The 15,153-nt window shown below is 39.2% G+C and overlaps 1 protein-coding gene across 3 annotated transcripts in view; it reads right to left on the bottom strand.

Moving 5' to 3' along the window:
• Positions 1-5,287: 5,287 nt before the first annotated feature.
• Positions 5,288-15,153, bottom strand: part of HERC4 (HECT and RLD domain containing E3 ubiquitin protein ligase 4) — a 31,093-nt gene continuing 21,227 nt past the window's right edge. For 2 of the 3 annotated variants that reach the window (XM_017826117.1, XM_017826118.1), the window contains exons 17-26: positions 14,510-14,533; positions 13,895-13,993; positions 12,573-12,740; positions 12,315-12,458; positions 11,263-11,429; positions 10,404-10,470; positions 10,112-10,194; positions 8,235-8,418; positions 7,585-7,687; positions 5,288-6,666 (exon numbers count right to left, since the gene is read on the bottom strand). In XM_017826117.1, the coding sequence (XP_017681606.1) occupies positions 6,458-6,666; positions 7,585-7,687; positions 8,235-8,418; positions 10,112-10,194; positions 10,404-10,470; positions 11,263-11,429; positions 12,315-12,458; positions 12,573-12,740; positions 13,895-13,993; positions 14,510-14,533 (1,248 nt within the window). In that variant the 3' untranslated portion in view covers positions 5,288-6,457. The remainder of the gene's footprint in view (positions 6,667-7,584; positions 7,688-8,234; positions 8,419-10,111; positions 10,195-10,403; positions 10,471-11,262; positions 11,430-12,314; positions 12,459-12,572; positions 12,741-13,894; positions 13,994-14,509; positions 14,534-15,153) is intronic. The other variant, XM_017826119.1, reaches the window with a different exon arrangement.

Below are 15,153 nucleotides of genomic sequence, written 5' to 3'. Positions count from 1 at the left end.
GCTTTTCTCAGCTGGCCTGTGAGCAAACAAAAAGCCTGAATGAAGTTCTGCATTTTGTTCTTTCTTGTGTCTTTGCCAATGTTATCTGAACAGCAGAGGAACCCTAAACTGTAATCACAGAGTCACAGAATATTCTGAGTTGGAAGGGACCCACAGAGATCACTGAGTCCAAATCTCAGGGTACAGTATGTTCCCTTACTCCTCCATTTCACACACTGCCCTTTCCCCTCAGTGAAGATGTTGTCTTTCAATAATACTTACAACAATAACAAGATAAATGCTGAGAATGAGGAAATATTTGCTATCACAGCTTTTTGTCATTCCTAAGTACTCAACACCTCACATGAAATTTGTCTGGAAGCATGGAAGAGCATGTTCAGGTACAGCTGTAATTTGTATAATCTCAATAAAGGAGATAACTTATTTTTCTCATAATTTGCATTACTACCATAGAAAAGCATCTTAGCCCTTAGTATTTATATTAAACAGATGCACTGAAAAAAAGCAAAGTACAAGCATTTGTTTAATAAGTCATTCCCTAGTCCCCTTCCAGTCTATTTCGATACATTAGACACAATAATGACCTTGCAAAAGTATTTTGCAAAAGTGATGGAAAAGAAGTCCATATTTTAAAATCTTGTCATAATTATTTCTTTATAGCCATGTATTCTCTATAAGTCTGTCTTGAATCCAGTACATTTTTAATTAGTATCTTCGATTATGGAAAATACATAATGTTTTTAAATGCATGAGACAGCAAAGGGTCAGAAAACATCCAATTAAGAGGGGCTATAAAAGTACAAAATTCTAATGAAACCAGCATTCAGATTCAAATTGGAAAACTCAGAAAAGTTTGAAAAAAGGAAGACACACTGAGTACCTCGAGTTTCAGTATCTATGCTTAAATATCAAACCAGAACAGTCCAACTGAAAAGGAGTTGCATTTATTTGCATAATATACTTATCTACAAAGTGACCGGAGAATAAAAGCCTTTTAAACCTTTTAAACAACAGCCCAAGCAAACTCTAGCCAGGCACACCTTAAGCCTCTATTCGTCCTGCCTTGGAGATGGTGAAAGCAGATGCAAGGCCACAGGTCTTTAAGTTTCTTAAGAGACACAAACCCGAGTGCTCTGTGAGCACGGGACTGTTGTTTTTCCTCTCTCAGAGCACGGCAGACTCGGCTGCCCTGCACACCCCAATTCCACACGCCCCAGAGCCACAGCCCGGGCTCTCTCCGAGCAACCCCCGCACCGCGATCCCCTGTGACGGAGCCACTGACAAAGCAAACACGCGCCAACTGCAAATTAAGTTACGGATTCCAGATATTCCTCGGACGCTTCTGAAAGCCACAAAACCGCACAGCTCCAGCCCCCGCACTCCCTGCCCGGCCCGCAGCCCCACTCACCGCGGGGCAGCGGCGCCAGGATCCGGCGGCAAGGAGGGACCGGGGCGGGACACGAGGGAGCCCCGCGGGGGTCGGGAGCCAGGACGGGACCGTGGGGACCCCTGGCCGGCCTCAGCGGGACGCTGCAGGACCCAGGCAGCCCCTCCCGCGGCAGCCCCCTCCCCTCTGCCCCGCAGCCCGCGGAGGCTCCTCTTGCTCTGCAGCGGCTCCGCTGAAGTTGCTCCGCATCCCCGCTCGGCTCCAGGCAGCAGGACCGGCCTCGGTCCCAGTGGGGCATCACCACCCTCTTGTCCCAAACTTGAAAATTCTCCGAGCATTCACTACTGTAGGGCACTGGGAGAAATCCCCAATTCCCTGCAGAGCCTGAGCGCTGCGTTACCACACCAGCCTGTGGGCCAGAGAACCCCTCCCACCTGCTGCAGGCCTTTTCCAAGGACTCCCTCAGCTGAAGGTGGTGCTGATGGCCCGAATCTCCTCAGCTGCCCTCTCCCTTTGTTAGGATAATGATCTCTCGCCAGGGGAAAGCCTCGGGCTTGTGGAGATACTACAGGCAGCTCGCAGGTGCACACACAGAGCCTCTCTGCAGAACTGAGTCACAACAAACGGAATCAGTTTCATCTTTGAAATTTTTTAAAGACATGACAAGTAAAATTTCTACAGGAAGGTGTTTTTTAGCTACAGTCTGCCAGGTCTGTTCCTTCTAATGGTCAAGCTGCTGTATTTGCTAAAAAAAGGGAAAGAAACTTTTGCATTCTACTCAAACTGAAGCCTTCATTAAGCTTTTGTTTCCTCATGTAATCAATCAGGTACGTGGGGGGAAGCAGTAAATACCTGCAGACATTCACTGCACAGTGCAGGATTCAGGTGCTCTGGGTTACCTGAAATCAGTAATTCCTAAACATCATTTTCCTAATAATCTGAAATTGATGTATGTGCCTTTGGCTGGAGAAAAAAAATAAATAACGCTGACTGCTGCCCTAGCTCATGTCAGGGGGCTTTGATGACACACCAGGCAACACATTATTTTGGTTTTTCGCAAAAGATCGATAAAATACATTCTAACCCAGGGGATATGCAGGAACTCAGACAGTTCAGTTCACTGGTAATAAGAAGCCAGTAGGTCTGGACATATAGTACTTCTGCACAGTTCTAGTGTGCCCATGTTATTGCTAGTTGGGTTTGTGTGCCTTCATCCCACCCCAGGATGTCTTGTGGTCAGAAGACAAAACATTTTTCTTGTTCACCAGCTCCGCATCAGTGCAGAAATGGGCAGGCAAAGGTTTGCAGTTAGAAAGTTTTACGATACTCGCACAAAGGAAGTCAGTGTAACAGGTAGCACAGCACAAAATAATGTGTATAGGCACAAACAGGTTCCTTTACCCAAGAAAACAGAATACCTGAGGACTCAGTCTCATGCTCAGGGAACTCAAGTGCAGAGAAATGATGGCTGGTGGTGTTATTTTGTTGATTAGGTGTCCACACAGACCAGGCCCAGGGAATTTCCTGGTTATGGCAGGTGACAGATGTTCTACAGCTTTCAAGGTCCAGGTAGAGTTTTTGAAGTCATAGCTCCAGACTGGACCAACACAAACATGAACAGCAGACCAAAACAGCAGGGTGATAATTAGTCCATCCAAACCCCACCCTGACCTGGCAATTAAGAAATACCCATGTGGTAATGGGTATTGATAAGTGTCACTTATCAGAGGAAAGAAATGTTTTGTTCTTCCTCTTTTTCTTCTCCCCTTCAATAACTGAGTCAGTTGTCCATAGTACACACAAATATATAGTTCTGGTTGCACATGGAAAGTCAACACAGCCATTTTCAAGGTGCTTACTGTACACCAGTCTATCATGCTGAAAACTGTATTTACCTGTATTTATCTTAACTGCAGAACCTCACGTGCCTTTAAAGAGCTCTCCTTCATAGTGGTATTTGATTACATTAAGCTTCATTTATTACTGATAAATCAAGTTTACTGCAGCAGAGAGAGGCGCAATGAATTACAATCCTTTTTGAAGTAGCTTATGAACATTCTTAAAGGGAACACCATGGCTTCATGCTCTGTGATTAGTAACAACCTCATTAAGAGTAACTGCCATGAAGTGCCAAAGGAGACAAGTCATTGTGCTTGAGCAGGGCTCACTGCTTTAATAGCTCTACACTGCATTCTTAGTTTTGCCCTGGAAAATGGGGGAAAAATGTCTGTAGTTCTGCCACGGAAATTCAGTCTTCATTCACCCCTGCACTAACATGACAGGTGCAATAAATCCAGTTCGTGATTGCACTGCTATGACAACAGCAAGCCTCCTTCAGTAACCATGGTGGAGATGGATTCAAATTTGACATGCAACTGGCCTCCTGCAGTGATAATTCTGAATCTTTATCAAATGCTGATCTAATTATCAAATAAAAATACCTTATAAAAAAAATTTAATTACTGTAAAATGCTCCCACCACAGCCCAAACTACTACCATTCCCCAGCTGCTTCCATTATCCTTTTAAAAAGAGATACCCAAGCTTACCTGATTACCTGAAGATTTGAAGAGAAGGAAAGCTTTACTCTTTCTTCATTAACACCATGGTTATTTTAGCTCAGCATAGAAGGGATTCTTTTCTTTCCCCTTACATGATGCACAGCATCAAATATTGTATGCAAAATGATACTTGATCCAAGCAAGAGAAAGCACCTCCTGCTGCCCTCCTTCTTCCAGGCTGAGGAAACCTAAGTGTACAACTTCAGCAGATCTCCTTCCCAGGGCTGTCATGATGTTAAATGAACTAAGGGCAACATAAGCACTGCAGAAAGTATTGAACTGCTTGACAGAAGTAATACAGTGACTATTAATTGTTCTAGTACTACATAAAAGTCCTTTACCTTGTTATGTAGATAATGTCTGTGTTGTGACTGGGCTCCTGCCTCCCTGCACGGAATAAACTGACACCTGCAAGATAGTCAGGAACATTTTGCACTGTAGGACCCAACTCCATTTCTTGCAGAAGTGAATAAAACCAAGGCCAAAACTGCAGAAAGAATTCTCAGGTGAATGAAAAGTCCTGAGGAAAGTGACCCTAACCCTGCTCTGCCAGGGGATTGTAAGGTGATGTTTAACCAACCATTCAAGACCCCCCACCCTCCAGTGCTTACTCATATCCCACTAATGTTCCAAGAGAGGAAGAAATGGATTTAGATGACAAGCACTAAATCAGACTTGGACCTGCACAACTGAAAATAAACCCCCTACTATTTAGTGAACACCAACCACGTATAACAAATGAAGCAAGACTCCCACAGAAAAAGAAACAACAGCACTTGCATATGTAATAATACACAAGGGGAAAAGGAGTAAGACAGTTTTACATTTGCCACTTTCTAATTTTTGAGTATTTGCCTTCACAATCTTGGTGTTTCATGATTTAAAAATGGTGTTTTAATATTACCTGGTAAAATGACAGTATATTATCTTTTTTCCCCCCCTTTTCTTTTCTCTTTTTGTTTCTTCCATATATAATAAGATTAAGCTGCTTTAGTATTTGCTGGTTTCTTGTTTTTAACAAGAGGGAGCATTTCCCAGCCAGGAAAAGAAATATGGGCTGCATACAAGAAATTACTGAGGTTAAACTTCATGAGAAAGCTGTAAAAACACAGTTTAAGGAAAAAAGTGATTTTAAGTGTACTGACCTGTTTGGTATCATATGTACATCTACTGCCAGGAACTGCATGTTATATAATTTATTACAATGAATGGATTTCCCTGCTTTTCAAGTGAGATCTTGGTATCCTAGTTGTACTCTCAATGTAATGCATGCAAAAGTTGCCCTCCACTCGAAGACATATGCAGGCTGCAAGCATCTGTACACATCAACCAACAAAGGCTTTCATTCAAGTCTTTTATTATAGCTTGAATTTTTTCACTGCATTTAAAAATCTAAAAAAAATAAATATTTGTTTCACAGCTGCAAGTCACATATGCATTAACACCACAAAATCTGGAATTTAACCAGAGAAGGAGAAGTCAAATCCGAAAGTGTCCAGCTAAGCACAATCGTCTCAGGGCAATTATACTAAAAATAAAATCTTAAGAAAAGGGGAGAGGGGTGTTAAAGGTTATTTCAAATGCATTTATCTGGAAAAAAGTGAAAATTCTATTAGAAACCATAAACTACGCTTTCAGCATTTAAAAATAAACGTTTAACCTCTTGACAGCAACAATCAGCTGGTGCATCTTTTTCTTTGAAGCTGTATTCTTGACACATGACTGCAGAGGTTGCAACTGATAAATTAACCTCTTTTATAATTGTGTCCACTTAATTACAGAATCAGTCCTTAAAAATAAAACAGTGTATTAAGTCAGCTTGTCCATCCACATATTAAAGATGCCATTGTATGCAGTTTGGTTTTGTATCGGCACTAAGTGACTGCCTCATGGATTGTACATCGTGAAGGTGAATGTCTCTTAAACAATCACTTCAGTTATTAAGGTTCTTAAAACAAACCAGAAAAATATATATCTTCAGAAATCAGAGTAGTCACCTTTTTTTTTTGTTAAAAGCCATAAAAGAAGCTCATATTCAATTACAAGCAATAGAAACCATACTGCTATCGGAACATAACTACTTTATCACAAAAATTTATTATTTACAAAATGAAAAGTTACCAAGTGAATTTAATCAGGGGAAAAAAAGTTAAATGTCCTTACTAAGTGATTTGAAAAACCGAAGCAAGTCTCTCATGCACTCACACGCCAAATTGTTTGCATAAGGTGAAATGTTAATTCATGTTAGTGAAACTTGACTCCCGTAATACTCTCATTTTTATTGTAAGATGGCAAAATCCACATGGCTTTGTACAAGAAGGTATGTATTAAGACAGTTCCTCAGTTTTGGAAATGTTTTTTTGGCTCCCATGAATATCCGTACCACTGAACATTTCTGCAAATAATCCATTATATTATCAACTGCATCATTTAATCCACTGAATTTACCATCACAAGAAAGACACAACAACTTAATGATCCCACGTTACACAGAACTCTCATCTCTGAACTTATACTAAACTGAAACCTTCATAGTGATCTATAGCCTGGATCAACTTAGATTTTAGGGTTTCTTTATCTGTGTATTTTGGAAGATCAAGAAGATTAAAGCAAGTGTGAGCTACCGGAAGATAATCTTCTCCTCCTCCCGTTGGCTGGATGACCAGTTTAAGACACTTCATTCCCAGAATTGGAATACGATCACTGCCTGTCAGAAACACTGCCAAGAAAAAACAAAGTCTTGTGATCAGTTTAAGACTAACATTACATATGCCACATATGCACTTCTAATCATTGTTGGCCTTTCTAATAATTCCAGCAATGGTTGGCTTTTCACACTAAAGTTCTGTTGAGTTTGAAAAACAGGGAATAATGCCTTAACCTGGTCTCTGCCTTACAGATACAAACTCACAACTGTAACACAACAACTAACACATAAAGGAAAGAATTTCATGTTAGCACATGAAGCCAAATAGCCCTTAAAAAAAAAAGAGAGGGAGAGAAATACTATAAAGTTTTTCATGCAACAGAACTTTTTAATTCAAAATCCATTGGCTGTACCTTTGCTGAGCACTTGCAAGTATCTTGTAAACACACAGAATTAGTTTGTTCAACAAGCAATTCATCTGAATTGGAAACTAATCTATGATCTATTCTCAACAAAACCTCATTTACAGGAAGCTTTGATTACTTTGTTATCTGTACATTTTCGTCCATATAAGTACCTTCACATATTTCCAATCAGTTACAACTCCAAAATTCTATCTATGTGCAATTAAAAACCTAGAGGATGTGAACTTTATGTCAAAACAGGGGAAGAAAAAATCCTAGCCATCAGACAGCAGTGGTTTAGGTTACTGTGTTTTGGGAGGATTGGGTTTTCTTTTTTTTTTTTTTAATGCTGCTCTGAGCTGTTGTGATCTGTAACTACTCATCACCCAGAATTACTCAGGACAACCCCAGCAAAACTGGAGACAAGCTCATAATGAATTTCTTTCACTATGATTTTCTTCTTCCAAATAAAGATAATCACACCCTTACAGACAAGTACTTACGTCTGCCCTCTTACAGCAAGAGCCTGAAACCCCAGCAACCCTGGTCAGCCAGGAACTTCTGTGAAGTCATTTCAAATACTTACACAAAAACTGTTTCTTCTTCTCCAAAGACAACTCATGAAAAACCTCCCAGAAAATTTTAATTGTAGGATGGTCTGCCCAGTATTCTCCTTTGTATTCTGTATTCTGAAATGAGCAGGAAATGGGGTTATTGTTCACTCACAGGATAACATGACACTGAAGTAGAACGAATGCAGTTTGTGTAAACAAATACAGCAAGTGAGGGATTACTGCTTTCCTCAGTTGTTCAGTCTGACTTCACCTATATAGACAGATGCCTGTACTACAAAGCATTTTCAATGCCAATAGAAACAAAGTCTCACTGAGTTCTGGCAATCAAGAATATTTACTTTCAGTAACTCTGTGTATTCTGTTCACCTTCCCCTTTCTAACACAACACATTGTACACAGCTGCCTTTGGGTTCTGTGGATTTTTCTTCCTCTCTCTTCTGATTTCCTTCAGAAATTAGATGGAAAAGCTTAAGGCCTTTTTTTTTTTTTAAAGCTAAAGGTAGGTAAATAATATTTTAGGGTCTTAATTCACTGATGTTTTAAGATGTCAATCAGTCCAATAAAGATCAGAAGTCAGGTTAATTAAAACAGAGCTCAAAAGGACACTTTTGCACCCTGAAATTAAAACTGCATGAAACCAACAGCTAAGTATGGTTCTTACCTTTTCCAGTTCTTTCCAGTCATAGTTTGTGTTCCCAATCACCATTGCCTGCAACTCGCTGGGCTGGAAGAGCTGGAGAACTTTACCTCCACATACTTTGTGGAAGCCTTCATGGAATGCACTGTACAAGGAAGCCACAGATCTATTGAAGATGTAATCCACGTATGCATCTACAAAGTCTTGCCTGTATGAAGAAGAATTATGTGAGAAAATAAAGAAGCAGCCATTTCTGTATAAACACAGCATAGAAAATGAAGCAAAAAAAGAGCCTAATATATTGCATTCTCTGCTTTGTCTTCACCACAGTGAAGACAAAATGGGGCATAAATGTATTTGCCCACGACACCCCCCAAGGCAGGGTCCCTAATGTGCCCCAGAAAAGCAGTATCATTCAGTGTGATTTATTTCCAACACTGTTAACATTATCTCTATGCACTGCAGTGAACTGGACCCAGTGGCAACAAGCTGAGAGGCCTCAATTCCATGCAGTGCCCTGAAACCGACCGGTTAAACTCATTTTTCTTAATTAAACTCTGTATTTTTCTTAATTAAAAAGATTACCATATTAGCACTAAAAATGTTAATCAACTTCAAATGGACATTTGAGTCTTGTCCAGTAGAAAGATCAGTGCCAAGGAGCCAGGACACAGAAAACAGATGGCCTGTTATCTGTGCTTTGGTACGAGGAGTCCTCCCATCTTGCTGGAAACATCTTCTGCAGCATTTAGGGGAGAACTGAAATTCCTTGATGTGATAATTCAACATTATGGGGGTTTTTTTAATCAAGCCCAGTGAACACTGTTAGTTTCTACGGTGGCAGAGTGTATACTCTATGTTAATAGTTATTAAAATCAATGAAAGCATCATGGAAAATTTAGATCTTGAGAAAGAGGAATTCTTCACTGTTGCAAGACAACGTGTGATGACAAAGTCCAGCAGGCATTCCATGGGCACCTGGAAACTTTTCTCATAATTCAACTCCAATTTTGCTGTCACTTTGTGACAGAACATCAAACCTATACTAGAGAACTGCAAAGCTATCATGTTTTACATGTGCATGCAGTTATCATAAAGTATGCTCTTTCCATGCCATTCTCCCTTTACTCTGGGAAAAGTACAAGCACAGAGAATTCATGAAGATTAAAGAACAGACTGGAATACATGACAGGAGTTGACAGAGAGGAAATGGTAGTATTCTGCAAAAAGAGACAAAAGCACCACCAGACATATTCTGCCTATTCTCCATGAGCAGAAAGGGAACAAAGGGTGAGAGAAGCTGCTTTTATAAATCAAAGTTACAGAGTCATCGACCAAGGAGAAAACCCACCTGCCACATATTCTTCTGACAGTAACACCAGATTAGTTTATCTAATGTTATCTTGCTCTACACAAAGGGAAGACTTCACTGAAATAATATTCATATATGAATAGCTGCCACATAATGACACTTAGGTCAAAGTTCTCGTTATTACTCACTGAATTTCAATGATATATAACCTCCTGCAGAACCATAAACATTTTTAATCTTATAAAATGGTTTTGGTTTGACTTGGAGGGGACCTCTGAAGATCTAGTCCAACCCTGGTCAATAAACAGGGACACTTTCCACTATCCCAGGATGCTCCAAGCCCTGTCCAACCTGGCCTTGGACACTTCCAGGGATGGGGCAGCCACAGCTTCTCTGGGAAGCCTGTGCCCATGTCAATACAAGACAACAGCTATTTTAATAATACACAGGAGAACAGCTTGGGAAAATAGCCAAAGTAGTTTTGCCCTCCAACAGTAGTGCAAGAGCTTAGCAAAGGGTATTTATAGCCCAGTTACATTCCCAAGGCAGACAGCAACACCAAACCAACCCCACGACCCACAGAACTCACCTATTTTGTTTGACTACAGGAATGTCAGCACCTTTAGGAACAAGCTCCTTAATTTCCGTTGTACCAAAATTTTCCACAGTGATCTATTTGAAATAAAGATAGTATAAATCTTATTTACTGCATAAAGTGCTTCTTCCCACCACTTAGCTAACAGCAACATGAATGGCAGACACAGAACTAAAACTCGTAGGAATCAGCAGCTGATGCTTTTGCCCAAACGCTCCATCAGAGGCAATTATAACAGAAGGTATGAGCTTGATAAGACATACTTCAAACACCATATAAAACTTACAGTAAAATTAAGACAAAATGCTTCTTCTATGTCATCCTCTGGATAGTCCAATAGCTGTTGCATTCCCCTGAAAAATAAGGTACAAAGCATTCGTACCAGAGGAAAGAAAGAACGTATTTTCCTGAAGTGTTCTTTATGCTTTGACAATTCAAGTTTTGAAAATATCTTTCTACTGTGATTTCATTTATTAGCTCATTGACTTGCACCTTGTGCAGTGCTGGGAAATCTCAAGCATTCGTTTTACTATTATTTGTAGTGTTATTTCCTTTTGATTATTCCCCCCTGTGAAGAGAGAAGATTCCTATCTTAGACTTCAGTTAAGGGATTCCCAAACTAGAGGTAGCAAGTACATAATAACCATTGACTGGCTCTTCCATTGACATCTTTGATTTCTCCTTGAATCTATGAAAACTTTAGCATTACAATACACTGTGGCAAATTCAAACACCCTTTTCCACTCACTTGAACCTGTTGAAATCCCTAGTCAAAGGCAAATATTTAACACATATTTGTTCCTAAGCAAAAATATTTTCTTGATCAACTTAAGCCATTTGGAACTAAAACTATGTTCACACTTAGCCTTATAAAATTAATGACTAAAACTTAAGGGGTTTGAATATTTTTTCCCCTGAATTTCTTGTAGAACAGTAAAAGGCACAAACACTAACATCAAGCACTTAGAAGCAGGTGTTTCACAACACTGTGTCTCCTTGCCCAAATGACATGATGGCTGCAAGTTACTCTGAGCTGTTTATCCAGTTAGTGTGGAAATAAGAAAAAAACACCCTGTTGTATTCTGAAAGGCAAATGTTGACTTCAAAATTCATTTCTAGCAGCATCTATTTTTTTTCTTGCTTACCTGCCAACATCTGGCATCAATTCTTTTAAGTCATCCAGGGATGGTTTCTTATTCAATAGCTTTTTGTACAAAGCCAGAGGAAAATGAAGGTCTACAATAGTAAAATTATATATTGCTAGCCCACAGACAACACCAATCAAATGAAACAAGTCACTGTCTTCAAAGGTCTAAGAACAGAAAACAGACAACATGGTTTAAAATAAAGAAGTTACTTTAATCTTGCAGAGTCCAGGAAAAAGTGTACAGTGCAGTATAATCTGAGGTTCATTTCTATTTTCTTTAAATATGTAGGTATCCCTAAGTACCGACGAGAAGAGGGTAAAGTTTAACCAGCTGAGAATGAAATCCAAGGAAACAGAATCCTTTCTACTCAGAAAAAAAAAAAGGGGGGGGAGCTACAACATATTCTGTGTTACAGGTGACACATACTGCTCAAACACCGCATTAAGATTCTGGCTTTGTCAGTGACTCCCTATTGCACTGTTCAGTGCTTAAAGATATGCCAATTTTTAAAAAAATTATCACTGGGAAGAAGAGGGAGGAGCTCCCTCTTGACCTCCTTGGAGTTAACAGCCAAGGCTTAAAACAAAACTGGAAGTGTCACCATTTGGGATACAGCCACCCTAGTCAGTGCTTTTCTATGAAGGAGGACTAAAAAGTCAGTGATCAAACCTTTTGAGAAAGTACAACTAGGTGACCACCTATCACTCATAAATGGGACTGAACACAGGAGGACCTGTTCAACAGGCCACTTCGGGAATTTTTTCTCTGCCACCCTGATTGACTGATTCTGCTCTTGGAATCAGTTTGCTCTGGCTGGTACTTCTCCCTAACATGTCTGGGTTGGGGCCGGCTGGTAAGGAGTAAGCAAGGAATGGGGAAAACAGAAGGGGAAGGTTTTATCTAACAATGACAACAATAACCATTGTATGAGAATACTTGCTTCAGCTTCCCCTCTTGAAACAGAACTACCACAAGCTACCATGTTCACGTATTATTAATACAGATATTGTAAGGTAAAATAAAATTACTGAACATAGATCACACCCTACCTTGTCAGAGAACCAGATCAGCCTGGACTCTTCATAATACCTGAACATTCCGTACTTGGGATCTAGCAACTCCCTCATGATGAGCAAAAAAAACTCTTTGCGAACACCTCCAGCATCAACAGCTTCTTCCCCTACAAAAATAACCTGAAAGACACAACTCAGTCAGCACTGAATTGCAAACAGACTGTAAAACAAGGTTTGCCCCAAAATAATTCTCAATTATTTGCAGTGAAAGACACTTTGAGGTACTTTTAATACCTTGAGTGGCTTCTTGTAGTCTACATTCTTTGTTTTCCTCAGGACCTCCACAGCATCCCCTACAATATTGTCTCTCCGCACCATGAGTATCAGACATGGATTGACAGATTCAAATACTGGCAGAAAGAGAGAAGACAAATTCTGCCTGTGAGCCTGATCAACAGCCATCTGGAAAAAAACAAAGTCAAACTGTCAGGAGGCAATAAAAGATACCTCTCAATATGAATTTTCCATCAATCTCGCCTTTAAAAGTGCAGAAGCATGAATGGGAATAGGTATTACAGGAGCTACTGAATTTGCCCAAGTTTTCTTTGTATTTCTTTTGTCTCAGGAATATTTAGTTTCAGGAAATGTTTTTCCTTTACCCATTGCTCTCATCAATGCTAATGTTCAGGGAAGTCTTATCACAGTTTCTGATATTCTAGTCCAAATACTTCGGATACCAAAGGGAAGCAAAAAAATCCTACATTTCACCTAATGAAGACTAAGCTGTTTAATATAAATCTGACATGAAAACATCAGTTAAAAGCTAATTCCCAGAATGAAAAGCAATTTATTTAGTTTGTATTATAATTTTTGCATTAAAATGGTTTGCAAAACAAAATGCTCTCGCAAACGTCCCGAATAGGGCGAACTCTTGAAAGTTTGTGTGTTTTAATACCAGTCAATATTTTTATTAGAAACATTCAATGTGAACATTTCCATGAATCCATCAAATGCTCGTACTGACTGTGCCTATACATTTTTAAAGCCACATGAAACTACATTTATTATGAATTACAAAAGCAAGCTTGTATTTTCCTATTTGAGCCTATTACTTGAGCATGACTTAAGTTTTCTGTTTGTTTTCAGACATGGATCAATGAGCCAGGCATCATTCAAAGTCTGCTCATATGGGATGGGGGGTTGTTTTTTGGTAGGGGGTGGTGCTTGGGGTTTTTTTTGTTTGTTGGGGTTGTGGGGGTTTTTTTTATTGTTATTTGTTCGGGTTTTTTATACCTGTACTATGGGTTGTTAACACTAAAAAGCCACCTCATTACTGAAAAGAAGTTCCTTGGAAATGTATGTAACTATGAAATAATCTAATTTCAGTGAGATCCCAAAACCACAAAACCACTACCTTCTATCATGAACATACCCTGAGATTAAAGCCAGACCCTTCATTCTTATGGAGGTTACACAGTGTTTAAAAAAAAAATAAAAAAAAAACAACCAAAAGTGCCCAAACAAACAAAAAACCTCCAAGAGGAGCCCCCTCAAGGCTCACAACTAAGGAAAAAAATAATAAATTAATAACATTAAAAACTACCATTAACTCTTACCTGCATCTGTATGATTGCATCTGTTTGCAAGAGAGTTGTCTTTGCCTGGGCATCAAATACAAACGGGTATGTGCAAATTATAACAGGAATATCTGTTAACTGGAACGGAAACAACCACGTCATAGCACTGCTGATTTCAAAGCCACCCTCATGGCTGACAAAACCACTGCAACAGGACTCATTTCATACGTCTGTTTTACTGGAAAGAGAACTCAAACTTCACTCATTATCAGTACAAGACCAAAGTGTCTTAGGAATATTAAATAAATTTCCAATCGTTTATTACTTCAGCAAAAACAAACAAACAAACAAAAAAAACCCAACAAAACCCAATCAAACCCAAACAGATACAAACAACACTCTCACTTAGCATATTTCAATTTCAGAACTTTTATTGCAGCTAGTGGACCTAAAAGTAGCCCTTTTTTTCCAGCTGCTGCTCCAAATTTGCAATCCAGAGAATTACGTATTTTTGCCCCACAAAGATCTTCTCACGTTACAGCCATGACTGACTTAAAGCTTCACTCCCAACAGAACACAGCAGACAACCCCTGACATTCACATTTCTGATTTCCTTACACTCTGCCAAAGAAATCAGATTGCAACCAATCTTACCTCAGTTAATCCATGGTTGACATCCTATGACAGCATTTGCACAAAGGTAGCAATAATTAAGATGAAAAAGCAGCATTAGTGTCTGCATTAATTATTAATCTCTGATGTAGAATTTAAAGAATATTTGTTTACAGCTCCCCCCCCAAGAGAAGGTTTACTGAGAAATAAATATTAACCATAAACATTTTAATTCATCCACCAAATACAAGCTTGTCTTTCAACACCCTGTTTATCAGTCTTTAAAAAATAGGAACCATTAAAGTATAATATTTTCTTGGATTCAAAAAAATCAAACATTTTAAATGCTTACTTCCGCACATTAATAAATGACATCTGTTTTTAACCCACGTATTTTCATTCTCAAATGACTGCAGCATGTCAAATTAAATGCAGAACATTTTTTATGAGCAAAAATTAAAAAATACAGAAGAATCCCACTACCACACCATAAAGTCTCAAGAATCATTTGGGTCTGTAAGATATGACATGAGAAAAGCAACTGACTCCTGAAATTTAACATCAGATTTGAGTATCCCATTCATCACAGGTAGATTTATTCAATTTTGTACTCCTCCTGTATCTACCATTATTTATTCCTAATTCAAATGGTCTTTCATGTCTCCTCTTAAGCTGTATCTCAAGAA

This window comes from Lepidothrix coronata, unplaced genomic scaffold (assembly GCF_001604755.1).
Source record: "Lepidothrix coronata isolate B3197 unplaced genomic scaffold, Lepidothrix_coronata-1.0 Scaffold124, whole genome shotgun sequence".
Classification (NCBI taxonomy): Eukaryota; Metazoa; Chordata; class Aves; order Passeriformes; family Pipridae; genus Lepidothrix; species Lepidothrix coronata.
The sequence above is the reverse complement of the archived record's forward strand: the minus strand, read 5'-3'. Positions and strand labels throughout refer to the sequence as shown.